This window comes from Haliaeetus leucocephalus, unplaced genomic scaffold (assembly GCF_000737465.1).
Source record: "Haliaeetus leucocephalus isolate CR32 unplaced genomic scaffold, Haliaeetus_leucocephalus-4.0 Scaffold657, whole genome shotgun sequence".
In the NCBI taxonomy this organism is placed as follows: Eukaryota; Metazoa; Chordata; class Aves; order Accipitriformes; family Accipitridae; genus Haliaeetus; species Haliaeetus leucocephalus.
The window spans coordinates 1511143-1537030 of NW_010973093.1; the positions used below are offsets into that span (position 1 = coordinate 1511143).

The 25888-nt window shown below is 59.3% G+C and overlaps 2 protein-coding genes across 3 annotated transcripts; one reads left to right on the top strand and one right to left on the bottom strand.

The window, feature by feature from the left end:
• The first annotated feature begins 10708 nt into the window (after window positions 1–10708).
• On the top strand, window positions 10709–12551 carry AANAT (aralkylamine N-acetyltransferase). Its single transcript, XM_010579379.1, has 3 exons — window positions 10709–10868; window positions 11673–11827; window positions 12211–12551. Exons 1-3 carry the CDS (start codon window positions 10712–10714, stop codon window positions 12514–12516), a joined length of 618 nt encoding a protein of 205 aa, XP_010577681.1. The 5' UTR covers window positions 10709–10711; the 3' UTR covers window positions 12517–12551.
• Window positions 12552–15088: 2537 nt separating this feature from the next.
• Window positions 15089–25626, bottom strand: RHBDF2 (rhomboid 5 homolog 2 (Drosophila)). Of its 2 annotated transcripts, XM_010579380.1 has the most exons (18): window positions 25544–25626; window positions 23044–23193; window positions 22812–22936; window positions 22029–22221; window positions 21745–21957; window positions 21008–21136; window positions 20498–20631; window positions 20011–20223; window positions 19728–19839; window positions 19242–19316; window positions 18648–18809; window positions 18396–18496; window positions 17771–17834; window positions 17551–17645; window positions 17237–17312; window positions 16642–16742; window positions 16242–16395; window positions 15089–15593 (listed from the first exon to the last, which is right to left on the bottom strand). In XM_010579380.1, exons 2-18 carry the CDS (start codon window positions 23167–23169, stop codon window positions 15174–15176), a joined length of 2493 nt encoding a protein of 830 aa, XP_010577682.1. In that variant the 5' UTR covers window positions 23170–23193; window positions 25544–25626; the 3' UTR covers window positions 15089–15173. The 2 variants fall into 2 exon arrangements, with proteins under 2 accessions (XP_010577682.1, XP_010577683.1); XM_010579381.1 differs by lacking the exon at window positions 21008–21136.
• Between the last annotated feature and the right edge of the window lie 262 nt (window positions 25627–25888).

The window sequence follows — 25888 nt, forward strand, 5'->3', positions numbered from 1 at the left end:
GGGCTGCACTCAATCATGCCCCCGGGTCCACGGGCACGGGGGGCTGTGCTGCATCACCCAGGGTCTCCAGGCATGGGGGGCTGCACTGAATCATCCCCCGGGTCCCCAGTCATGGGGGACTGCACTGAATCACCCAAAGTCCCCAGTCATGGGGGGCTGCATAGAATCATCCCCCCGTGTCCCCACTCATGGGGGGCTGCACTCTATCACCCCGGGTCCCCAGTCATGGGGGGCTGCATAGAATCATCCCCCTGGGTCCCCAGTCATGGGGGGCTGCACTGCATCCCCCAGGTCCCCAGTCATGGGGGGCTGCATAGACTCATCCCCCCGGGTCCCCAGTCATGGGGGACTGCACTGTATCACCCCAAGTCCCCAGTCATGGGGGGCTGCACTCTATCACCCTGAGTCCCCATTCATGGGGGGCTGCACTCTATCACCCCGGGTCCCCAGTCATGGGGGGCTGCACTGCATCCCCCAGGTCCCCAGTCATGGGGGGCTGCACTGCATCATCCCTGGACCCCCAGTCACCAGCAGAGATGCCCCCAGCCCCGGTGCTCAGCAGGAGCAGCACCAGAAGCGTGTGCCTCTACTGTAAAAAGCCTCAACATTGCAACCCAGTTGCAGGTATCTGCGTGGGGAGGGGGTAGAAAGCCCACCCCTGAGCCTCACCCCCACGCAGGCCCTCCCTGCCCTGCCGAGACGGCCACCCCGGGCACAGGGTGGGGGTCCCCCTGGCACCAGGCACTGTCCTTTGCTGGGAGGTGCTCTCCAGCCGACAGCAAAGCCCGGTCTTGCTTTTTATAGATCCTAGGAGCCCTCGTTAGGGTGTGCAAATGAGCCAAATATTTGCCTTCCTTGACTCTAAGGTTTTTTTTCCCTCTCAGTCTGCAGGGATTTGTGAAACAGAAATGGTTTCTTGAGTGGGTCTTGCTGGTCTGGCAGGCAAAGGGCTAAAGGAATCCAAACCAGCCTTTGCTGCTTGTCCTTTACTCAAAGATATCCTGCCTTTTCGCTCCCTAGATCTCCCCACCAGGGCAGTGATGGCTGGAATATGAGGAAAATGCCTGAAATCCTCAGCCTGACTTGTTTTGTTGCAGGAACAACCCCAGGAGCGGCGGAGCAGTGTTTCCCCTCTTGCCCTCTGCCTCCCACAAACACGAGGCTGCTCTGCTTCAGTTGGATCAACCAGCTGGCTATCAGTTCTCCTTCCAAGGTTTTTCCTTTCAGGAAAAGTAACTGCGATAAAGGTCTGCTGGTGCTCAGCTTCAAGATCCACTGCCCCACGAGGGAGCAGGGACCCTCTCCTTAGTCCTGCTGGGATTTTCCAACCTTGCAAATGGCCCTTAAACACTGGGAAGCAGCTGGGAAGAGGCTGGGGCAGATGGGTGGAGAGTAGGTGAGGGATGCACTGGGAGCCAGCCGGCGTTTCAGCTCTGCCTGTCTCCTGGGCTATCCTGAGGTTTGGGTGGCAGGGCAGCGGGATGCTCTAAGTGATGGTGAAGTACGAACTATTCCCATCCTGCCTCCGAATCAGGGAGCTGCAGGTGGTGCAAGCATTCTCAGCGCCTGCCTTCCCCTGGGCCAGTCCGACCTCCACACCAGCATTTAATCACTTGCTACATCACCATTTTAATCAGAGGGGTATCTTGTTGATGTGGTTCCCTGCTGGAGCATTACTCAGCATTGAACTCAGGGATAAGGAACAGAATAGAGCCAAAAGGGACCATTGGGTGGGAAAATAGCAGCACACCCTTGGGGAAAGACAGTTTAGATATCCATTCAGTGCTACGTGGTTATACAGCTGTTTACAGGGACGTGCCTCTGGGAGTACAGACCTCCATCTGCAAGCCATGACCTCTGTAAAGCGAAGGAGGTGGGGAGTGGAAAGGCAACACATGAATGCCACCAGCACGAGGATTTCACCCTCTGCCCATCGCTGTGCTGGAGCAGGGCATGTGGCATGTCTCCCCAGGGCATACAGACAGCCCACCTGGAACTGGGGAAAAGGTGCTGACCTCTCTCCCTCTGAAGCCAGGGAGAATTGTGCCTTTGTAGGAACAGGATCAGGCCTTTGGGATGGGCAGAGGGTGCCCTCTGGCTCCATTGGAATTGGTGGCATGTTCTTCTCAAGGTTTCAAAGCACAGCTTTATCCAGCACGGTGATGCTTCTCATCATCTCCTTAATGCGCATCGTAACAGCCACTAATAAAATATAGATACATGTAATGGGCATCATCACGTGTGTAGATGGAAACTGTCCCTCTTCAGAGCAATTACATACTGAAGAGCAGCGGTGGGGTTTCAGGTAGCCACAAATAGCCATGCAAACAATCACGTTATACAACCAGCCAGGCTCACGGCAGGGGGATTTTAATGGGGACAAGTCAGGGCTGTTTGCTCGTTAGCAGGAGTTGAGCCGGGTGTGTTTTTGCACTGTGATCCCAGCTGGGGCTCTGGCGTGCTTCCATCGGGAAGTGGCACTGAAGGAGAACTCATCACTTTTTCAGGACACAACAGCCCGGGGCCTGGCCTGCCACTACACTGACGTGCTTTGGGCACATTACGGTCCCTGGGTGTCGAAAGGAGCATCTCTCATTCAACACAGCAGGCTGTTCCAATCTCCACTGAGGGACCTCAGCAAGTCAGACCACCCTGCAAAATACTAAGGCAAACCCAAGAAACATTTTGCACGCATGATTTTTTTGGAGACTGAGACTGATTCAGCAGGAGGTCTGAACATGCAGGACTTCTGCAAAGTGACAAGTCAAGCGGCCCCCCCCCCCCTGTTTAGGGACAATTCCTGCTGTTAGGCTGTTTGGGGAAGTGATGGCCTTTACTCTGCAGGAGAACATCCTGCAAGCAAGCTGCCTGTGTGATCTAACTTAGAGCACCAGTATCTCCCTGTTGAGACACTGGTGAAAAGCAAGCCCCATCCTTCCTCCTTGGGACCCGGCTGGTGCTGGGTGCACCTCTCACACGATATGTTTGCACAGGGCTTATGGGGCAGGTGTTGGGATGCCTGCTGGGTGCCAGGATGCTTGCAGAGTACCCGGATGCCCAGAGGGTGCCAGGATGCCCGCAGGGTTTTGGAGTGCCTGCCAGATACTGGGGATGCCTGCAGGGTACCAGGATGCCCGCTGGGTGTTGGAAATGTCTCTTGGGTGCTGAGGTGCCCACAGGGTACTGGAATGCCTACCAGGTGCCAGGGTGCCCATTGGGGATACCCACAGGGTGCCAAGGTGTCCAGAGGGTTCTGGAGATGCCTGTCAGGTGCCGGGATGCCCGCAGGGTACCGGGGATGCCCGGAGGGTGCCGAGTGCCCGCAAAGTACCAGGGATGCCCGGGGGGTGCTGGAGATGCCGGGGGCTGCCAGGTGCCCGGGGGGTACCGGGGATGCCCTGGGGATGCCGGGTGCCCGCAGGGTGCCGGGATGCTCGGCGGTGCCGGGTGCCCGGCGGGGGGTACCGGGGCTGCCGGGGCTGCGGCGGGGCTCTGGTGCCACCTGGTGGGCTGCCGCCTCCCGCCGCCGCGCAGGGTCCGGCCCGGCGACTCCGGGCCCGGCGGGAGGGAGAGAAGCGGCGCCGGTTTGTTGGAGCGGAGGGGGCAGCAGCTTTGCTCGGCAGCCCCGGCGCTTGCAGACAGGCTCAGCCCGCCGACCTCGGCGGCTCCTCGCTCGGAGGCAGGAGAGCTCTGGGCTCCCCTCTGCTCTGCCGTGCAGCTCCTCCTTGGCCGATCCTGCCGGTATTTGCTTCTTTTGCTGCTTCCCAGGGGCACCCGTGTCCCTGTACCACCTCCGCCAGCTGCTCAGAAGAGCTGGTGCCTTCAGAAAAAGCGGTTCGAGTAGAGCTTGCTGCTGGGTTCCCGGGAAATGTCTGCAGACCTTCCCGCAGGGACAGGCTGGGAGTTTATCACCATCGTGCAGGCAGCTTAGCAGGAATTTCTGTGTCCTGATCATATCAGGGAACAGAAATATTAGCAAGTGACGCAGCTTATGGCAATCTTTCGTCCCGTCTCGGTGAGCGCAGCAAATCTCCCAAAGGCTGGGGGGCAGGGGAAAGCCTCTCCCCTGCAAGAGGAGCCCCTAGCAGTGCCCGCTGCCCCCATCCTGCACAGGATTACCCGGCCCTTCCCTCCTTGTTTGTGCCACCCTGATCAAACACCTCTGGCCGGCCCCACAAATGGCCTCAGAGTGGCATCACCTTGTACATGTAAAACTTGATGCAAGCGCAATCCTCCTCTACTCTCTCTCATCCTCTTCGCTGAGACCAAGACCTTACAAATCCTCTGATGGGGCTGGTCCAGGCCCAGCCTTGCTCTGGGATGCAGGGTTTGGCTTTCCCATAGATGGCATCTGGTCCCCATCCAGCTCCGTGGGGTCACCCTGGCTCCCACCAGCAGTGTGCTGGGGCTGGACCATGGGGAGGAGAGCTCCTGTAAGAAGCAGGATGCCCCAGCAACACTCACCCAACTGCCACGTCCCAAAGTCAGAACTGGATCTAAATCGCCTGGAGGTCTGGGACCGGAGAGTGGGGGCTGCCTCTGCTGAGCCCCTTCCCACCTGCCCAGCCCTCTCCTCCCAGAGGAGCCTCTGCAGCCCCCGCTGAACGCCATCCTCCTTCCTCCTGGGGATTGTGTCATGAGTGGCCGTGACCTAGTTACAAACTACCACAGCCCTGCAGAGAGAAGGAAAGGAGGCTAATCACCACCAGTGCCTATGCTCTAGGGAGGGGATAAAACAGGTCCCGGCCACGTCCTGCCCCCCCCACCTCCTGCTTTTGGTTGAGGCTGCCATGGTCAAACCGACATGGGTGAAACTGTCGCCCCAAACTGTTTGTACTTTTTCCTCAGATGCCCATGTAGAGGAGTGACAAGATATACCAGCCCTGCAAAAGCAGGTGTTGATCTAGTGGAGGTCAAAGCCGGAGTTCAAAGCCTTTTTCCCCTGGCTATTGCTGGGATCCAAAATAAGCTGTGAAGTAGCATCTCTTCATCTCTTCCCCAGCTCCCTGTGACTCTGCGGAGGAGGTCAGCCCTTCGGCCTTCTGGCAGAAGCATCAGCTGCACTGATGGGCCAAAAGGAATATGCCAGAGGAAATCCACATGAATGTGTATTTGCATATTGTATATATATATTAACATTTCAGAGCACAGAGCAGAACCAGCCCCTCTAGGGTCTATTTAGAGCCTGAGGCTGGGGTCTGGCCACCATCCTTAGGAGCTGTGTATTGCTATTTCGAAAGAGCATCAGCTTGCAGGCTCCTAAGCCGCACTGAAAGCCCCACTCCAGCAGAGAGGCTGGAGGCAGGCTGGCTTTGCAGGACCTCCTGGTAATTTTGAACTGCTCTTGGCAGCATGAGAGGGGAGCACCAAGGGATAGAAGCAGCGGGTAGCCAGCCTGGCAAGCACTGAGAATAGTGAGTATGTCCAAAGAGCTGCATCCTGCTGTGCAGTTACAGCAACGACGAGCCAGTCTGCGGCAGCTGATGAAAAGGCAGGAGATAAGGGAGAATGAAATCAGAGCCTGCGGCTGACCTTGCAGCGATGCCAAACTGCAGAGCCCTGCTGCCACCCCTGCTATGCTATTGCCAGGAGAAAAGCATCACCCTCTTTAGGTACATGGATCCCCTTGGCTAAACCAGGAGAAGGTGTAAAACAGGGATGTAAGCAGAGTGTCCAGCTTGGTAATTATGTGAGTAATTACCTGTGTTTGGGAGAGAAACCTCCCTGATGGTGCCACACGGGGGACGACCCTGATGCCACCTGTGTCCCTTGTGATGGCAGACCCTTGAGGCCAAGGGACTGTGAAGGCTGCAGCCACCAAAACCAGCTTAATCCCCCTGAGCACCAGGATAACCCGAGACTGTGGCGGTGGGGATGGAGGCAGAGAGCGGCACAGCTGAGGAGCCCCTGGGCTGCATGTGTGTCACTTCATTCCCAAGTCCTGGCAGAGCGGGGGACGAGTCGTGACTCATCTGCCTCCCACGTGTCGCCCCTCGCTGCAAATCCTACCCAGAAATAATCGCCATCTTCCTGAGCAGGCACCCCAACAGAGGGACCAGCCTGGCTGTGGGGCCAGAGTGACAGCTTGGGGCTCTTTGAAGATGCTGAGTGAGCTGCTAAATATGTAAATCTCAGCACACTGCTGTGGTTCTAGTTTAATGGAATTTTTGACCCTCTGTCTGCAGGAGCAGGGAGAGACAGACCCAGTTAACAGCACCAAGAGCAGCATCCCTGCTTGACTATTCCAGCCACGGGCCAGCCTCTGCTCTGCTGGGCTCAGTTGTAATGGCTGGGAATTGCTCTGAAATGCCATTTCTGAAGAGCAGAAAGCTGCTGGGTTGTATTTCTGTTTCAAATCCATGAAAAAAACTTAGAAGAGAGAGATAAGTGTGTAGCCCCAGGTCACTTTGCCCATGGCTGGAAAATAAAGCAGGTGTGAACTCCCCTGGAAATATCTCCGGTGGAGCAAGGCCAGCCCTGCCTCCTGCTCCGGGCTTCTTTCAGGGCTGCATCTGGTTCATGATGATAATGATGATGCCAACATCATGCTCATGCCTGAGATAATCCTCCTTTTATTACACATGTCCTGATGGGAACAAATATTGCTGGCTTTGCCTATCCAGTTTCTTATGCAATAGCTCCCACGGACCAAGGGCTGCACAGGGGAGAGATGCTTGGTCTTTGGAGTAAGATCTTTGGGGCAGAAACCTTAGGTCTGGCCCCCCAACCTATAAGGAGCCAGCCAATTCCCGTGAGGAACTCCCCGCTGCTCAAGCCCAAGCCATGATCACGCCTGGCACAACCAGCAGCCCCCCCATCCTTGCTGCAAAGAAAGCTCATCTGCCCTCATCTTCCTATGGGCTCCCAGTGCCATCAGAGAGGTCTGGATCAGGCACAGTACATTGCTCTCCTTTCCTAGCTAAGTCCTCTGCTCTCCCTGCCCCGCTCACAGCAGGGACTCAGTGCAGAGCAATCAGCTAAATGCTTTATCCCTCTGCAGGCAGTCACGCCGGGGGGGGGAGAAGAAGCCTGATGGGATCCTTTTTCTGGCCTGTCACCTTAAAGCCTCTCACCTCTCCCTGTCTTTCATCGGGGTTATAAACTCCTTAGGATGTCATCACGTGCTCCATAAATAAATATATATAAGCAGGGGCTGTGGAGGGTGCAGCAGAGAGAGGAGGGGAGGCAAAACCCCGGGTCCTCCTCTCCTGCCAGCTGCAAGACGGCACCACCGGAGCCAGGCAGGCAGAGGAGCAGCGTGGGGTCCCCATTCGGTAAGCACCCATGTTTCTGTTGCATCCCGGTGGTACTAACAGCCTTGGGGACAGCTGGTGGTCCCGAGGCCACTGTGACTTGCCAGCCCCAGTATCCCAGAATGGGGGGGAATTGCCCCAGAGGGGAGGGAGGTTGGTGCATGCAGCTTAGCTTGCCTGAAAAGTGACTTTGGTGGAGGAAAGAGCGTGACTCATCACAACCCCTGTCCCATCCCTACATTTCCAACACATACTATCAAAACCTGGGTGTAGGGACTCTTCTCACTGAAACCTTGCGTGTTCAGGGTGTGGGAAGAACTTGAGCTCTTTCGCAAAGAATATTTGGCTTCAGAACTGGGTGAATAACTCCTTACTACCAACTCATTTAAAAATTCAAGCTCCAAATCCAGGCAGACATTCATAACATAATAAAAAGATGCTGTTAGGGGGATACTGTGGACTTGCCTGTTTACTTACATGCGAGCATCTCTGTGGACCATGTGGATGCTTTGATCTCTAGTGCACAAACACAAGTGGGGGGAAAACTTACAGAGCAGAATTTTGGTATGCTGCTACATACACACAAATGTATTGGGCTCATCTCAGGCAGGTCTGGTAAGGAGTTAACAGCACAAAATTTAGTCTAGGATATAAGTGACTTGAACAATATACAGAAGGCTGTGCTGGAGCATTGGAAGACAGATGTCTCGAGCCAGGGAGAGAGGGCTTTCCTCCTCACTCTGGTTCTCACTTACTCTGTGACCTGGGGCGAGTTTCCTTCACCTCTGCAGGTGGGGATGCTTCCCAGGAGTAAGAGCAGTGCTGGTACCCCCATGGCTGTGCAGGGCCCGGGGTCGGCTCTGGGGATGGGCTGGGGAGGACGGCCGGTTCCTCTGCGCGCTGCAGGCTCTATGTATCTCCCCCACCCCAGAAGACCTTTGCATCTGCAGGGAGTTGAAAAGCAAAGGAAGAAGTTCATTTCCAGAAAATAAACACAAATGTGTCAGCCCTCAGCTGTATAACCTGGCTTGCCAGGTTATAAAGTGCCGGAGGCGAAATAATACAAGGAAAACAAGACAAAAACCAGCCTTTCCCCATCAGCGACTTCTGCTCCGGGCTGTTGCTGGTTGGGGTCCCAAGAAATTTCTAAAAATAGCTAGAGGGATCCAAGTCCCCTTTCCAAGTTATCTCTAATGGGAATGGAGCAGCCACTTGCACAAGAGGTCTTGAACCCCCCAGCTCTGTGGATGTCCCTGTAGAGACTTTCCACTATTCAGTCCTTTTCAGCCTTTTAATGATCTGGGATAAAGACTTGCTCTTGGACAGTAAACTGTTTAACAGTAGCTATCATCCCTGAGCAACCTGATCTAGTTGAGGATGTCCCTGCTCATTGCAGAGGGGTTGGACTAGATGACTTCTAGCGGTCCCTTCCAACCCAAACTATCCTATGATTCCATGATCCTGCTCCCTAATTCCCACAGCAGCTGAAACACCACCCCTACCTGAGGCCATACTCAGCTGGCCACTCTGCCCTGCCATCCCCGGGCCTGATCCTGCAGCATCCCCAGAACTTGCCCCAGGTGCTCAGCACTGCCCAGGATCAAACCACCGCTGCATTTTCTAGGTGCCCAGACCCTACCCTCTTGCCTGCTCTGGGATTTATCCAGGTGGATGAGTCCCTAATCCAATTAGCAGGATGAGGAGTTCCAGAATATTTGATAATAAGCTTTACAAACACTACAAGCCCCCCAGCACCCCGCTCTCCCCTCCAGCTCGGCCACCCCTTTACTTCCCTCCTACATGGTTTCTGGAAGCATGAACCACCCATTCCCAGCACCATTTCAGTTAGTCCTTGGTGACTAGAATGAGCATTGGGGATGCAAAATAATTCCCCCACCAAAGAAACCCCCTCTCCGTGATGGACACGAGATCCCTTAGATATACATCCATTGCCAAACCAGCAATTCATTGAAAATAAATCAGAACACCATGCTGTCTCACCTTGCACTGGATAAAACAGGCATTTCAAGCACCGAGCCCTCGGCATTTCAGGATGGAAAATTCCCAGCTTGCGCCGGTTCTGCCCTGCACAGTGTTTGTGCTGGTAATGCTTTTGTTTCTATAAATCCTATTAGCTGGAGGCAAGCCTATAATTAGCAGGGAAAGCCGGCACCTCTCAAACAATAATCAAAAATGACCTGGCTTCGTACTGGCTTTGCTGCAAATTGCTTGAATATTGGGCTGAGCAGGGACGGATGGATGGACAGCTCTGGGAGCAATTCCCACTATTTCTGCCTGCGGGACATATGTGCTTAGCAAAGTTATTCACTCAGTTTGTGGTTCCCTCTGGATTTATTAACTTAGTTCACTCACACGTGAAACTAGAGGCAGATTGAAGCTACAGGCTCTGATCCAGGTCGAGGGATTTGGCCAGGCTGTGCAGGATGGGCACTGTCAGATGAGCTCTGGTGCTGGTGACGCACCTGGGGGAACCGAGGGGTCTGAGGTTCTGCATCGCAGGTGGCATGTCCCACGACGGGCTGTGCCTGGTGGGATCATGCTGCTTGAAGCTCCCAGGGCAGGGGACAAAGCCTGGGGACACCTCACCCTGGGAGGACACTTGAGGTTTGCAGCCACAGGCACCCACTTGTCCCACCACTGACCCATGTCAGCTACATCTGTGAGCGTGGATGGGACCTAAGAGCCCAATGGGGGCTAAGCTGTGTCACTTACCCACTAAGCGAGCCGGAAAAAGGGAGCAAATCCCGGCAGCTTGGGCTGTCTCTGGGAGGTAGATCTGGCTGCCTGACGTGTCCGTGCTGGGGGCGTGCGTACAGTGGCCCGGCACTGACCTCTTACTCACGTACAACCATGCAACATCACACAGAGCTTTCAGTGATGCTTGTTTTGCAGCCTCCCAGCTTCTGGCAGCCACATCCCACCCCGCCTGTCCCCAGGTCAGGGGCTAGACTTGCCCCTGGACTCTCCTGCCTGGCTTTGCCACGGGCTGGGTCGGGAGATGCGGGGCAGGATGGCAGAGCAGGATGCTCAGCCCCATCTCTAACAGCCCCTCTCCCTGCTCGGTCCCACTGCCTGGATGCTGGCAGCTGGTCACCGGGTTTTTGTCCCCCACATCCCTGGGGCCACAAGTTTGCCACAGCCCACGGCTGGTGCCAGGCTCCTGCACTGGCCCCAGCTCGCAGTGACAGCAGACCGATAATGGGGTCACTGTGGGCGGGTATTTGCTATATATATATATACACACATATGTACAGGAAAAGAGTGGCAAGCAGCCTAATCCTGTGCGTGACCAACAGGTATTTTCGGCAGCTAAGAGCGCCGGAGGAGATTGGTTGAAATTAAGGGTGCCGTGCCGCTGCCGGGGCCAGGAGCTGGCAGAGGCTGCCCCGAACAGAGGGAGCGGTGGGAAGCCGGGCAGAAGGAGGAGGAGGAGGAGGATGTCGGCGCTCAGCGCGTTGCCTTTCCTGAAGCCCGTTCACCTGAGGTCCCCCCGAAGCTCGCTCGGGGGCCAGCGCCGCCACACACTGCCCGCCAGTGAGTTTCGCTGCCTCAGCCCCGAGGATGCCATCAGCGTGTTTGAGATCGAGCGGGAAGGTAAGGGGCTGCCCCGGGGAGGTCCTGCCTGGTGGCATCGACTGGAGATGCCCGTCCCTTTCCTTCGCCGGTCCCTCATGCTCCTTGGGGGCACACCGTGGTGGCAAAACCCCCGTGCATGCCCTCGTGGAGGATGAGGGAGGGAGCCAGAGGCCATGACTTGTGGCCTGGCCACCACAAGCTCCTTAATGAGGTAGGGGAAGCCATGATTAAGGAGATGGGGAACTACGGCCCCCAGCTTACCCAGTTGCCTGGGGTGGGGATGGTGGAAGGTGATCCTGGAGCAGGACCAGGTAAATAGGGAGCAGCTCTCCCAAAACAGTCCTGCCAGAGGTGAGCAGAGAGGAGAGGGGGAAGGTGGGAGGATGGACACCATGCTCAGCCTCCTATTGCAGAGGGGCACTTTGAGATACACCCCCAGCAACGTCCCCCATCCCGTCCATCCCAGGCACCCCCAGGTCCCCTCACCCAGACTCACCAGCCCATTTCTCCCTCCTCTCCAAAGGGCAAGGGCAGCCGGGTAGATGCCGGGCAGGAGGAAGGTTCATCTCAGCACCTGCTGCTGTAGCCCTGAAATCAGCAACGAGAGTGGGGGTCCCAGGGGGGGCTGCCTCTGGAGGAGCGGAGCTGCTCCCTGGAGCCACCCATGTCCCTTAGAGCTCCTTTAGGCCAAGTAGGCAGCAGGACTCATGCCATCTCTCCTCATCACATCCTGCTTTCCCCCCACTACATCGGTGCTGGGGGGTTTTCTGGGTCTGGGTGTCCTCGGTTCCCATCGCTGCGCTCACTGCCGTCCCCCTCCAGCCTTTATATCTGTCTCCGGGGACTGTCCCCTCCACCTGGATGAGATCCGTCACTTTCTGAACCTGTGCCCGGAGCTCTCCCTTGGCTGGTTTGAGGAAGGGCGGCTCGTGGCATTCATCATCGGCTCCCTCTGGGACCAGGAGAGGCTCAGCCAGGTAAGAGCCGGACCCTGTTCTTCCCAGTTTGCACACTGGGAGAGGCACTGCCAGAGCCTGGGGACGAGGAGAAGCTCCCTGAGGCCACTCACCAAGTCTTCTCCCAAGACCAACTGCTACAGGGCTGCTCTGGTGGAAATTAACTTTCTCATTAATTAATTTTACCGATGCTGTTAAAAAAATATGCCAAGTAACGCCCCTCAACGTTCATCGTAAACTTAAAAAGCCTCCAAGGATGATGAGGGGAGGTGAAGGGGGATGGCACCAGGACCCTTTTCCCTTGGTGGGAGGATGTGGACCCTGGTTCACTGGGATGGGGAACCAAGAGACATGCAGGATGGGACCCCCCCCGGTCACACTAACCCCCGCTCCCCCCTCGGCAGGAGGCGTTGACCCTGCACAAGCCGCGGGGCACGGCGGTGCACATCCACGTGCTGGCCGTGCATCGCACCTTTCGGCAGCAAGGCAAGGGCTCCATCCTTATGTGGCGGTACCTGCAGTACCTGCGGTGCCTGCCCTTCGCCCGGCGTGCCCTGCTCATGTGCGAAGATTTCCTCGTGCCCTTCTACCAGAAGTGCGGGTTCGAGGCGCTGGGTCCCTGCGAGGTGACGGTGGGGGAGCTGGCCTTCATCGAGATGCAGCATCCTGTGCGGGGACATGCCTTCATGCGCAGGAACAGCGGCTGCTGAGCCCCCTCAAGTCCAGCCCTGCCGGGGGGGGGGCTGGAGAGAGGCTGCAGGGGGGGGGATAAGAGGCAGTGACCCCTCTCCATCCCCACCACAGCTATACACCTCCCGCAGCCGGCCCTGGCTACAGCTATTCCCTCTACCACGTCTGCCTTCCAGCCAGGAGATCAGCCCGGTCCCATCCCAGATCCGCAGGGCTGGGGACAGAAATCTCCCACCTGGCCCCGCTGGCAGCACCGATCCCCCCAGTCTCCACTTTAACTGCGGCTGTGCCAGCAAGCCTGGGTGGGCTGCAGGGCCGTGTGCCCCCCAGGGATGGAAAGGAGCAGCTGGGGGGGGTCTCTGCTGATTTAAGGGCGCTCACGGCCACATTTTGCTGAGACACCCAGCAGAGCCCGTACGTACATGTGCCCCCAGCCCTGCACCCCCTCCCACCACCAACACCACGAGTGAAGCACACCACAGCCAAGCCCTCCCTGAGCAGCCCCCAGACCAGGCAGGACTCCCAGCAGCCGCCCCCCTGCCCGCAGACATCTTTCCAGACTCCTTGGAGAACAACCCCAGCCCACAGCCACCCCCAGCCACACAATGCAGAGCCTCCCTGGGGTCCAGTCCAAACCAGTCCCTACCCCAGACCCACGACTGGGCCAGGACGAGCCTTCTGCAAACAGTTAAGGCTGTTGTGAAACAGCAAATAAAGACGTGGTGGTGGTTTTCTAGGCAGCCCGTGTGCGTTCCTACCCTGCTCCGACTGTCACCTCGCCACAACAGCCGGAGGGGAGGCACTGGCTGGCAGGACAGGAGCCATCCAACACCCCCCTTGGGGCATCTCAGCTTTGGGAGAGAGGGAGCAAATCCAGCCCGGGATCATTCGATGAAGGGTGGGATATAGGTGGAGGGGGCTCTGCCCTTGGGCAGGATCAGGAGGCTCCATGGGCCTTTTTGCTCCAGGCATTTGGCTTCCCCTTCTGCTTGAGACCCTCCAAACCCTGTCCGCCCTCCCAGGGAGGGGCTTGAGGGGTACCGGGGACAGTGCAGCCCTGCTCATCAGGGCACCCGCCCCAGGCACTCCCATCTCTGCCTCTCTCCCTGTTACACCAACCATCACCAGAACAACCAGAACCCCTAAAAGTGCTGCATCCCTGTACCCGAGAAGGGAGAAGAGGCCTTGTGTCTCATTAAATACAGGTAGAAATTTATTAAGAGGGAAAAAACCCCACAGCTTTTAAAAAAAGTATCAAAAAGAGACAAATGAGGTGAAGTGTCTGTCTTTGGCTGGAGCAGCACCAGAGGGTCAGAGAGGGGCTGAAAACTGGCCATGGTGGAGGGAGGGACACAGGGAGGGTGCCACAGATCTCCTGGGGTCACTTGGAGAGCAGATGTGGACAGAGGGAGCTGAGCTCCCAGCCCTTGAATACTTATCCCAGGAGAGGGATTCACACCTTCCCCCATTTGACAGCGCTGAGACCCACCAACACCAAAGCAACACCTACAAGGGGAGAGACAGCCCGGCACCAGCCTGGGTCCAAACCAGCCCAGAGGAGTCACCCGGACCCCGGGAAGGACCTGCCTTCGTGTTGCGGCCGGTGGGAGGGAGGAGGAGATGCTGGGGAGCAGCAGCCCAGGGCTGGGGGCAGGCAGGGATGTGCGGCCTCGGGCAGGGAAGGGGGAAGGCGACTGCCCCATCCTGCGCTTCTCCATCTGTCCAGCACCATTTGAGGCAGGGGGGGTTACCTGGGTCTCTACGCTTTGAAAAAGGGAGAGGGGTAACAGCAGGGACTTGAGGCAGACGTGAAAGGTGGGAGCACTGACAGCTTCCCGAGGGGTCTGTGGGCTTCAGGAACAGCCACACAAGCCCCCCAGGGTGTTTTTCTCCATGCCTGCCTCCCAGCATGGCACTACACACACAGTACGTGCCGCTTCTGCTTCCAAAAAGGGAATTTCACTGAAATAAGGGGAAAAGAAGCTCCCCTAGCCCGAGTCCTGCCTCTTCATCCAGTGAGGAACCCAGGTGGGAAAGCACAAGCCTCCTTCCGTGGCCTCAGGGGAGCATCAGATTTGAGAGTGGGACTGAAAAACACCTTCAAAGCTCAGCTCTGAACACCACAGAGCCACAGCAGAGGCTCCAGGGACCCCAAAGTGGGGGAAACCCTCGGCCTAAAGAACTGCAGATAAAAAAAAGTGCCCCTGCAAAAAAGGGGGTTGTGTTCACAGTATGAGCTGCAGCACCTGGGGGCACCGAGGCAGGATGGGGTCCCAGGTAGGCAGGGGCACAGGCAGGAGACCTCGGTAGCTTCGTTCCCAGGAGCTTTCGAGGCCCCTTGCCCCAGGGCTGGGAGCCCAGCCTGGCCGTGGACGTAGCAAAATCCCACTTCCCTCGGCCCTTTCCCCACACAGGCAACAGCTGGGGTCGGTCCCCAAACCAGTTATGGCTCTTCAGTGCCAAGAGGCAGCCCCAAAGGGGTGCAAGGCAGAGTGGCTCCAGCCCCACTCTCCACTGCATCCCTGGCATTTAACAGGGGTAAGCCCAAACCCACCAGCCCCAAGGATGAAGCCGTGCCCAGGGTCTGCCCCATCCATCTCCTGCAGGCTGGTGAAGACCCACCCCATGGAAAGCATCACCATCAGTGCCTCTCCCAGCCCCGTCCCTGCCGGCGGGGTCAGTGCAGGACCTGCTCCAGCTCGTACTTCTCGCAGAACTTGCTGGTGAAGGGTAGGCAGGTGAGATACTCCACCCAGCGCCAGTTCACGGGGTAGACGTAGAGCCAGACCACCAGCGAGGCGAAAAGCCCCACGAAGACCAGCAAGGAGACGATGATCATGGCTCGCTTGCGGTACTTGTCCACCGTGCCGAAGGTGATGTAGGGCAGGAAGGCGAAGGAGAGGAGGAGGCCGCTGAGGAAGCCAAAGAGGTGAGCGATGTTATCGATCCATGGCAAAAGGCCACAGATGAAGAGGAAGAGGACGATGCCGAAGAGGTTGAGGAAGGCTTTCCAGGGTTTCTCCAGGACTTGCCAGCTCTGGAAGAGCTCCACAAAGAGGCAGGCCAGCAAGCCGAACTGGGACCCAGCAGGGCCCACCTGCAGGGATGGGGGAAGTCATGGCCAGACCCTGCGCACGTCACCCCAGACACGTCCCCGTGTCCCCAGGGACCGTCTCCTCCCCTTGCAAAATGCATTTGGCTCCTGCAACCCTCCAAGGGCTGCACTCACGCTGCTGTGGGGCTCAAGGGTGGGAGCCCTGGCACAGGAGGAAGAGGAGGGGAGCATGCCGGTGCTGTTTTGGCAGAGCCGGTACTTTCCATGACTCAGCAGCCAGGCAGCATCTCCCCCCTCCCAGGTCACAGCCCTCCGGCCCCGTCCCAACACACCCCCAGAGGGATTAGGGCGCTCGGCGTGATCTCATTTAAAGCCCAGTAGGGTTTGCTGCCAGCAGATTAGCCATCTGCCCGCCCGGGGACCCCGCACGCACACAGACACGTGGCGACGCGTGACCCACACGGCATGTGCGAACTCCACACGTGGGGCAGAAACCCCCCCCCCCCCCCGCCACGGGGGCACCAGCCTCCCACCCCCACCCTCAGCAAAACCTGCCGGGGGATGAGAGCTCTGTGCTGCAGCCCCCTCCCCAAACCTCTTCCAGGACAGGGATGGGGAGGGGTGTCCTTTGGTCCCCGGGGAGCTGGCTGGATTCGGGGCGATGCAGGCAGAGTGCCCCCCAACCCTCACCTCCGCCCTGTACGGCAGGAAGATGGCACTGGCCAGATTGCCCGTGATGCCGCTGAGGATGAAAATGATGGAGATGCGATGCCAGCCCGCCAGCTTCTCCAGGTCCCTCAGCACTGTCATCTGGAAAGTCACCGACACCAGGCAGTGGATGATGCTGGGGGGAGACACCTTGCATTAGAGACCCCTGCCTGGCCCGAGCCCCTGCCCAGCCCTCCCACCTGCTGCCCCGGGGCACGAGACATCTTATAAAACACCCTCCACCGATGGCTCATGTCCCTGTAGTCAGGGGGTGTCCTCCCCTCTTCTCTCCCAACCCTTCGGGGATCACAGACCATCCCAATGGATACTCCGGTCCCAAGTCACCCCCCATCCCCTGGGGGTGCGGGGGTCCGTGGCTCACCCGGCGTGCAGGAACAGGGACAGCCACAGGCGGTACAACTGGTCGGGGACCTCTGGGTTGAGGAAGGGCAGGAGGCCGCACACCTCGTCCAGGCAGTGCACCTGCAAAGGCAGGCAGGGTTGGGGGGGCGACGGGGGCCCGGCCCACACCCCAGAGCCACAGGGAGCAAAGGATGGGTCACAGGGAATGTGTGACTGACGATGCCACGTGTCAGTTGTGGGGGGGGACCCTGGGGGGTGTGGGGCACCGGCACTGCCCGGGTACTGGGGAGGGAGCAACCGAGCATCCCCAGTACCCCAGGAGATGCTGGAGGGCCGTTTTCCTGCCCAGGATGTGCTTTCCCCAAGGACACCGGTGCTTCCCATGTGAAGCTGGCTCAAGTCCTACGTTTCCTCCTGCCCCACACCAGCAAGGCAGGCACGCAGCGGCAGCAGGAGTCCAGCCGATAGCTGGGCACGTCCCTGCACTTTGCATCCTTCCTACTCACACCCATCCCAACCACGTCCCATTCCTGGTAGGATATTATAAAGCCCTTTGACATCAGCACAGCAATGCATGACCCAGCCACTAGCATCACATCCCCAGCCCCGCTCACCTGCGAGCAGAGTGTTGCCTCCTCGTGGAAGTAGCCGTGCATGAACTCGCAGTACTCCCGCGTCGTGATCTCGCAGCTGGGCAGAGGGCAGGCAGCGGGCTCGCTCAGGGCAGGGCTCAGTCCCTGTTCCCCCGAGCATCCCCCTCTGCTCCCAGCAGCCATTCCTGCTGCCATCACGATTCCCACCCCAACCCCGATGCTCCATAACCTCCCTCTGCCCCGGCACAGCTCTGGACACCAACGGGGCAACAACAGGCAGCGGGGCAGAGTGGGGAGCCGAGCCCAAGCCGGGTGCCCCCATCGCTGCAACCCACCTGCCCTTGGTGCCAATGCAGCAGGGCCTGCCCTTGATCTGGCAGTCCATGTGGGCAAAGCCCGTGTGGTTGGTTTTGGTCTCGTAGGTGCAGATCTACAAGTAGGAGGGAGAGGAGCCAAGGTCAGGGTCTGGCCCCAGGCTCTCCCCGCAGCCCCCATGCCTGGCTTGTCATCCGCCACCACAGTGGCACCCAGCTTATGGTGGCACTGGGCTCTTACCGGCCACTTGGTGATGTCGTCTGGCCACACGTGGGGTGGGTTGGATGCTGGTTCCTCGCATGTCCTTGCAGAAGGAGATGGGTGGGGGGTCAGGATGGGTCTCCCTCAGCACATCCCTTCCCCCAGACTAGTAATCCTGCTTGGGGACAGCCAGCCCCGAGACCTGCCCCTTCCTGATCCCTCCCTGGCTTGGGAGGGATCCTGCACTTTGGTGTCCTACAGCACCCCTATAACCATGTCCTACAGTTTTGCAGGTGAACCCCAAGGCACTCAACATCTGCCAGAAAACCCCATCGATGTCCCCTCTCCGCATCACCCACCCAAGCTCACGCCCCGCAGAGCGGGACAGGCAGAAGGCAGGCAGGTGCCAGCACAGGACAAGAGCACTCCTCGGCTGTATTTCCAGCTCACCCATTGCTGCCTACATTCAGGACAGTACCCCACCTCAGTTCCCTCACCGATTCCCTCTTCCTTATCACCCTCCCGTGGTGTGTAAGAAGCCCCAGCCCCTCGGACAAGCAAATTCAAGGCATCCAAGGTGGAAATGCAGCCCCAGGCAGCACCTCCACTGTGCCCCACATACAGCCGGGTGACCGCGCCGCCTCTCCCCAGCCGTCATTCCTACCTGGGGTCCTGATGACACACGGCCCCCGACGTCCGCTTCTTACCCGAGCCCATGGCTGGCGCGTTGGTGCCTGGCCACTTGATGAACGTCGCCAGCGTCTCCTGCGGGGAGGATGGAGAGACTGAGGATGCGGCAGCAAACTTGCGGCTCTGACCCCGCATGCATCCTTCCTTGGTGCCGTGCAAGGCGGAGATGGTCTCCCCTTCTCCCCAGGAATCCCCAGCACTTCCCAGCGCCTGCAGCGGCACGCACCGAACAGTCCTGCGGCAGGGTCTGGATGCAGCCCGAGTTGTCGTTCTGGACGCAGCAGCCAGAGCCACGTTCCCGGTCCCGCTCGCGCTGGATGAGCTGCTCCACCTGCCGATCCTTCCGGATGCAGGGGGAGAACTTGGCTCCCAGGTGGATCAGGTCGATCTGGGAGGGAGATGCCAGTCGAGGGGATGCTCCATGGCCCCCCCTGCACCTCCCCTCCCTCCAGCTGCCCCTGGGGAGAGCTCAGCAGGGGTAGGGGATCCCCAGAGGCGATAGCCCCAAGTCTCTGTTACCCCAGTGAGGGGAAGGTGGGCAGGAAGGGGACGGGGTCTCTCCTGACCCTCCCACCGCATTTCTGCGGCTCTGGGAAGCGCCGCTGAGCCCCCAGCCTGGGCTGGGACTGGGCAGCAGGTCCCAGAGGGATGGGAGCACCGAGGGTCCGGGGCAGCAGGCTGGGACGAGGGGTTGAGCTCTCCCCCTGGGGACAGGAGCAGCCCGGGTACCTGCCTTGGTCAGGGCAGGGGGAGCAGAGGCTGGCAAAGGGCAGAGCCTCGGGCTGGGGGGTGAGGGGTGGTGGTCCGGCAGAGCCCTTACCGAACTGGGCCCGATCCAGAAGTTTTCCTGCTGGATGTACTTGACGCTCTCGTAGACGCCCTTGTTCCTCAGCACCTGCCGAGTCAGGCCAGGGTCAGCTCCCGCTGAGGGGGCCGGGGGTGTTGGGGTGCAGCCCCCTCTCCCTCTGCTTGCAGGGAGCCTCTCAAACAGCAGGAGCCAGCAGAACCCCAAAATGCTCCCAGCCCTAGCAGGGAGCACGACAGCATGGGACACTGGTGGTCACGGTTCCCCCAGGAAGATGGATGCCTGCTCTTCTCTCCAGCCTGGGTGCCAGGGGAGCAACACAACCGGCTGCAGGTTCCCAGGATTAACCCCAGAGGGAGGATCACCCCTCCAAGGTGTTGAAGGCACCCCCCAGACACCAGCCTTGCTATCCTCAGCAGCTAGCTGGTTGCCATTTCAGAGTCAGACATGTCACCAGAGAGCTGGGAGGGGACAGCCCTGGCCGGTAGCTCTTAAACTTACTAACTCTGTCGTCACATGCTGGGTGAAGCCGATGGGGGCGATGCCATAGGTGCCAATGACCAGCAAGGTGATGAGGATGTGGACAAAGGTGATCCAGTACGTGAAATATGGCCTGCGCAGGAAAGGACCCAAAATTTGAGCAGCTCAGGGATGGCTGGGCAAAGGGACACTGCAGTCCCTTAAGCCCTGATCCCCAGGCATCGAGGGGGACACATGTCTGAGTTACAGCTGGGGAGCCGCAAGGAGCCCCATGCCCATCCCCATCCCATCAGTCCCCCCTCACCGATGGCTGTCGGTGATCTCCAGCTGCGACTGCACGATGCTGCTCAGGCTGCGACGGTACGTCCTGTTCAGCCACTTCCCCACCACCCCCAGCCCATAGTAGCGTTTCTTGCGATCGAAGGCGAAGTGCTTCACTTTGGAAGCGATGCGCCTGCCTCGCCGGGGAGCCGGGCCAGCGCCAGCAGAGGCCGAAGCGAGCCGGACACCCTCCCGCCTGCAAAGAGAGGAGAAACCCATCACACCTGCCAAAAGGGGCCAGCTGAGATATCCCCCATGTGCAACCCCATTGCCACAGCCCAGAGTTGGGGAAGGCCAGAGGGTGCCTGGGATGAGGGCTAGGCACTCTTGGCTTTATCCTCCTAGGAGCATGCTGGAAGTGCCCAGTGCCCCACGGCAGGGATGGCTGGGGACATCGGGGACATCGTCCTGACCATGGCAGGGGACCTGGGCAGCCTCGGGGGCAGCACCTGCCGAAAGCTGGTACTCACGGGGTGGGCTGCTCCACCTCGGGGGACACCCTGGCATCCTCCCCCACCGGGTGCATGCGTAAATACGTGGCCGATAGAGGCGGTGACTCAAAGACATCATCGGGCATGGAGTACGTTTCGTCGTGCATGTCCATCTGGAAAGAGGACAGAGAAGCGTTCTTGGATGTGTGCGATGGGTGAGAAACCTCCCTCTGCTCGAGCATGCCCATCACCAGGGCAGCCTAGCTCCACCTGGCCCCGGAGCCTGGGGATGGGGGATCCCCACTGACACCCCATTAACTGCACAACACGGAGTGTGAAACGTGCCCACGATGCCAGCATCGCTCCCTGCCACCCCCGAGGAACATCACCAAGACTGGGGCTCTGCAGAGGCCACCAATGCCCCTGCTCCCGGGCAGGGTGAAGCACCAACATGGGAGTCCCCATCAGAGCCCCACTCCACGTCCAGCCCCCATGCAGGGGCACCGGGACCCCTCCCCGCTCTGGCAGCCAGCGTGGAACGGCGCTTGCCTTACTGAAGAAGGACGAGTCCAGGGTATCAGCAGCGTCCACCATGTCCTCGTCCATGAAGCTGGGGTACACAAAGCTCCTCTTGTTGCTCCTCTGCTTGGGAGCCAGCGGCTCCAGGGCAGAGCGTCCCTTTGGCAGGGGAAGCAAATGAGGGTAAGCAGCCAGAAGCCCCCCAGTTTTTGCAGTACCGAGGGTTTCTCGTAGCTTCCCTCCCCAAAGCTGAGTGGCAAGCATTAAATCCCAACCAGCCACCGTATCCCGCTGCGTGGGAAAGGCAGGCAGCAGGAGCTGGCAGCAGGTGCTGCCTTTAGCTCCTGAGAGCCAGCATTGGACCATGACCATGTTAGTCAGCACAAGCGAACTCTAAATCCCCTGTTTGGTATCGGTCCTACAAACCTGACTCCGAGGCTTGCCCTGGGCTCCCCAGGGGCTAGAAAGCCACTGGAGAAGCTTCCTCTGCAGCAAAAGAAGTCTCCTGGCTCCTCAGCAGTGAAACCCAGAAGCTGCTTTTTTCTAGGGATGCCGTGCAAGATAGTTCCGCTTTGGCGGTACCATTTTCTTCTCTTTTTAAGCAGAGCTCAGGTTAAAAACCACCAACCTCCCCCCTCAAACCTACCCTGGAGAGACAGCGACTTCTGCACAAAGCAAAAAGCCAAGAAGCAAAGATGACAGGCGAGGCACAGAGCTGAAACCCGAGTCAGGAGGAAGACGACCCCATCCAGCTCCCCAAAACTCACACGGAGAAGGGCTGCGGCCGCCTTGAAGCTCATGTGGGCAACAGACTCCCTCTTCCTGCGTGGCAGGCGGCCGTAGCCGGAGCGGATGCTGTTGAAGGATGCCAAGGACACGACGCCGGGGGTGAGTGGGGGCAGGATGTGGTGGGGTGTGTGGGGGCGTTCGGTCTCGTCGGGATGGCGGAAGGGACGGCCCCTGGCCAGCGGGTCCACAATCTGGAAGAGGGAAGAGGTGTTGGTGCTGGGGGAGCAAGGCTGGGAGCCGGACCCCATGCCCCGAGCTCTACCTTGGGCATCTTGGCAGGCTTGGGCGACTCGGTGCCTTGGAAGGAGGGCACCTCCTGGCTGGGCAGCTCCATGTCCCGGTAGGCAGGCTTCAGCTTGCCGTATCTCATGCTGCAGTGCTGCAAGCTCTTGCGTTGCCACTGCTGCCGCTTCCCCTCCCAGTCGCTGCTGATGCCAAACCATTGCGCCGTGCCCCTGGACACACAATGGGCACACTTGTCACCCAGCTGGTCCCCCCACCCCAGGTACCACCATCCCACTCGGGCATCCCCTCCGGCAGGTGATTTGGGTTGGGGTGTCTCAGCTCAGCCCGCAGCAGGGCTAGTTTTGACCTGGCTGTGGGTCAGGGAAGGGGAAGGGATGCTGCAGAGGGGTCGCTGGCTTTTGGGTCTCTCTGGAGAGGTAACTCCATCGAGACTTGCAGTTTTTTGCACAGGACAGTGCATCAGCTCTGGGCTGCAGCAGGCATCCAGCTCAAGGTGCTTTTGAAGGTCCTACATAAACGGGGCAGAGAAATTTTCCCAAGGTGTAAAACAACAGTTTGAATTAATACTAAACAATCCTGTTGCAGAATTTTCCCCAGGGAGACACTAGCGAGTCAAAGCAGAGCTGCATGAAACACTCCAAAGCATTCCCTTCCCAACCTCAGCTCTCCATCCCCACCCCAAGACCTCTGCCAGTACCCACAGACACAAACACCCCAATGGGGGCCAAGGGACCCCTCCGGTGACCCAGCCACTGCCAGACCCTGCCCTGCCCTCACACCGCCGCTTCCCGGTCCTCACTTGCGGATGCTCTGGGACAGGGAAGTCTGCCGGCGGAAGCCGGGCCGTCGCTCCGAGCCGTCGCATCCCTTCGAGCGGGGCTCCTGCAGGCTCTTGCTCTTTCGGTAGATGGGGACCTTGGAGGGCTGGAAGGCAGAGCAGGGTGTTAGGGGCAGGATGGCACAGGTGGGTTCCCTGGGGATGGCAGCCCCCTAAGCCCAGCTTGGCATGGATGCAGCTCCCCATCGCTCACCTCCTTGCGGGCACCATCCTCCTCTGCCTCCCGGGGGGGGATGATGATGGAGAGGTTGGGGGGCTTCTTGCTCTGCAGGCGGCTGCTGCTGGAGTGGCCGCCCCCGTTCTTGTCGCTGGCTGACATCTCGGGCCGGTGGCAGTTGGCAGGCTGGGAAGGTGCAAGGAGTCAGTGAGAGGGGAAGAATTATCTCCCCAGGAACTCGTGTATGGGGAAAGGCTGGGTCCCAGCAGGACATGAGAGCTCACCAGAGGGATCTCACCAGTCTCAGCCCCCCATGCCACTGGCTGTGCTGCTGAGACATCACCACCATCAGCCCAGCCACTGTGTCCCCCAAACCTGCACCCCCTCCCCAGGTTTGAGTGGACAGGAGGGCTTCCATCACCCACCCACTCACTCACTCCCAGTCCCCCAGGACCACCAGCACCACCCCTTCACCTGCTGGGAGCAGAGCAAGGGATAGCAGGAGTGATAGGGTCAGAGCATCCCCATCACCCCAGCACGTGCTGGTAGGACATGAGTTTCACACCCTGTCAGGATGCACCCGACCAACTCTGCACGAGCATGGGAGACATGGGGGAGATCCCCGTGAGCCCTGGCCAGGCCCACGGCACACAGCTGTGGCTCTCGGACACAGGGGCCCTGGCCCCCACGGTTTGGCACAGCAAGGGAGCCGAGGGGGGATTGCAGGTGCTCCTGACGGGTCTGCAAAGAGCTCACCTTGCCTGTGCAGGGAAGGGTGGGAAGGGGGGGGATGCAGCCAGGCAGAGGACACACAAAGTCTGGAAACAGCCGATTCACATCCCTGCCTGCACCACGGCCCCCATGTGGGGGATGGCTCCTGCTGCAGTGAGAGAGGCTGGGGCAGCCCGTGCCACCTCCAGCCACGGAGCTGGGACCCGCTGTGTGTCAGGGTGTCCCATGGGAGGGGAGATGCGGGACATTCCCCTCCGGCACATGCACATACAAACCAGGCTGGCAGACTGAATGCTCCCTGCACCATATGCAAGGAGGGGGAAGCTTAATGGCCAAGAGGTGGTTAATTCCTCAAGCAATCCCCTCCCGAGGGTCCCTGCAGCCTGGCTCTGCTGGGCAGGACCTTGTGGGAAAGGTAATTCCATCTGAGCACAAGGGAGCGAGTCCCAGATCCTATTAGGAGCTACAGGGGCTCTCAAAGAGAGGCATGGCCCCCTCTGACCTCTTCCCATGCCCCTGCAACCACGTGCCAGTGCCCAGAGGACTTGCACAGGTCTTACAAGCATCCCTCATCCCTTGTCCCCCCTGGCACAGCCAAGGCTACAGGGACAGTGCCACGTGCCACGCTCACCCTATGCAGTGTGCACCGAGCCCTGCCGCAGGCTGGCCACGAGGACTGGCATCCCCACGGGATCTGCTCCCAAGAGGAGAGAGGAGCTGGCCCTCTCCACCCCAGGGTGATGGCAGAGTCCCCTGGGGGGACCAGGCGTCCCGCTGGGGCTCCTCTGCTGCCTCCCACCACCACCGAATTGGAGCTCAGAGTCCAGCAGTGCCACTGGCTGCAAAACTCCAGCTCGACCCATGGGCCTGGCCCCTCTCTCTGCCCAGGACCCCAGTAACCAGCCCAGCCATATGGCCTCGTACCCTGCTCTGCTCTCCTTGACTAAGGGTGCTCAAGCAGTCAGCTGGGCGATAGAACCCCCCCCCAACCCCTCTGCAACACGGTCCCCCCCTTGGCAGCACATGCCCAAGCAGGAGGCAGGCACAGCCGCACTTTTGTAGTTCCCCCAGCGCTCCGAGTCCCAAGTGCAACCCTCCCCTCAGACCCCACCACAAGCAAAGCCTGGGTTTGGAAGCAGAGGTTCCCCGTGGGAGCAGCTCCCTGGTGATGTGGGAGTCCAGGACCAGCTCCCTGGGGACGTGGGATCCTGGAGCCAGTGGCACTAGAGAGCATTGCTGCCCTCCGCCGGCTCCTGGGCCGGGTGACAGCCTGCTGCTCCTGCCTGCCCCTGCATTAAAATGGGTGCTGGGCTCCCTTCCAGCAGGGCAGGGACGGGGTGAGACGCCGGAGACATGCGAGACGCGTGTGTGGCAGGGGAAACGCCAGATGCAACCCGAGCGGTGGCTTCGCTAAGACCCCTCCATTGAGGGGCACCAGCAGCCCCAGCTGGTGGTGGGGCAGGGTCCTCATTCCGAAATTAACCCTGCTCCTCTCCGGCTTTGGCAATAAATCAGTTCATGGTGGGGATCCGGATGGGACGATGCGAGGCAGCTGTCACACAAACGCCACTAGGACCAGGCGAGATGTGGCTGCAGGCAGCGCCTGTGATTGCAGGCAGCATCCCAGCACACTGCCTGTCTTCCCTCCTCCCCAGAAGCACCGAAGCAGCACCCTTGGGTGCTGCCGGCAGCTCAGCTCCTGCCTCACTCCTCGCTGCCATTAAGCGCCAAAGCTGGGAGCAACCAGCTCCCAAATTTCTCCTGGGGGGTCAGTCAGTGCTGCTGCCCACCAGGGTCTCCCTACCTCATAAGAGTGGCAGGGATCCCACGCAGCACTCCTCAATAGCAAACACCCACGGCAGCCTTCCTCTTCCTCGTTCTCCTCCGTCCTTCACGCATGGGAGCCCCGGAGCACGGCTGAACTCCTCCTGCCTCACCTGGTGGGGAGAGAGGCTGCAATGAAAAGCCACGCGTGGGAAAGGAGAGGCCTGCAGGAGCATCCCAGGGGGAAGGAAAGCTGAGCTCAACGCTCCCTGGGGACGGGGCTGCTGGTAGCCGGACACCAGGGACAGGGACCAGCCACTGGCACAGGGCAGCAGAAGGATGAAAAGCCACCATTTGCAGTGATGCACCTTGCTCCGTGGCAGGG

What these genes read in the sequence shown, in the direction of transcription:
- RHBDF2 (XM_010579380.1), bottom strand. Translation starts at nt 23,169, where the DNA reads ATGTCAGCCAGCGACAAGAACGGGGGCGGCCACTCCAGCAGCAGCCGC. An exon ending in CCCTGCCGCAGGACTGTTCG is followed by an intron (nt 18,497 to 18,647) that starts GTGCGTGCCGCT and finishes TCCTCCCCGCAG; the next exon opens with GAGACGCTGGCGACGTTCAT. An exon ending in TCCTGCCGTACAGGGCGGAG is followed by an intron (nt 15,594 to 16,241) that starts GTGAGGGTTGGG and finishes CCATCCCTGCAG; the next exon opens with GTGGGCCCTGCTGGGTCCCA.
- AANAT (XM_010579379.1), top strand. Translation starts at nt 10,712, where the DNA reads ATGTCGGCGCTCAGCGCGTTGCCTTTCCTGAAGCCCGTTCACCTGAGG. An exon ending in GTTTGAGATCGAGCGGGAAG is followed by an intron (nt 10,869 to 11,672) that starts GTAAGGGGCTGC and finishes GTCCCCCTCCAG; the next exon opens with CCTTTATATCTGTCTCCGGG. An exon ending in ACCAGGAGAGGCTCAGCCAG is followed by an intron (nt 11,828 to 12,210) that starts GTAAGAGCCGGA and finishes CCCCCTCGGCAG; the next exon opens with GAGGCGTTGACCCTGCACAA.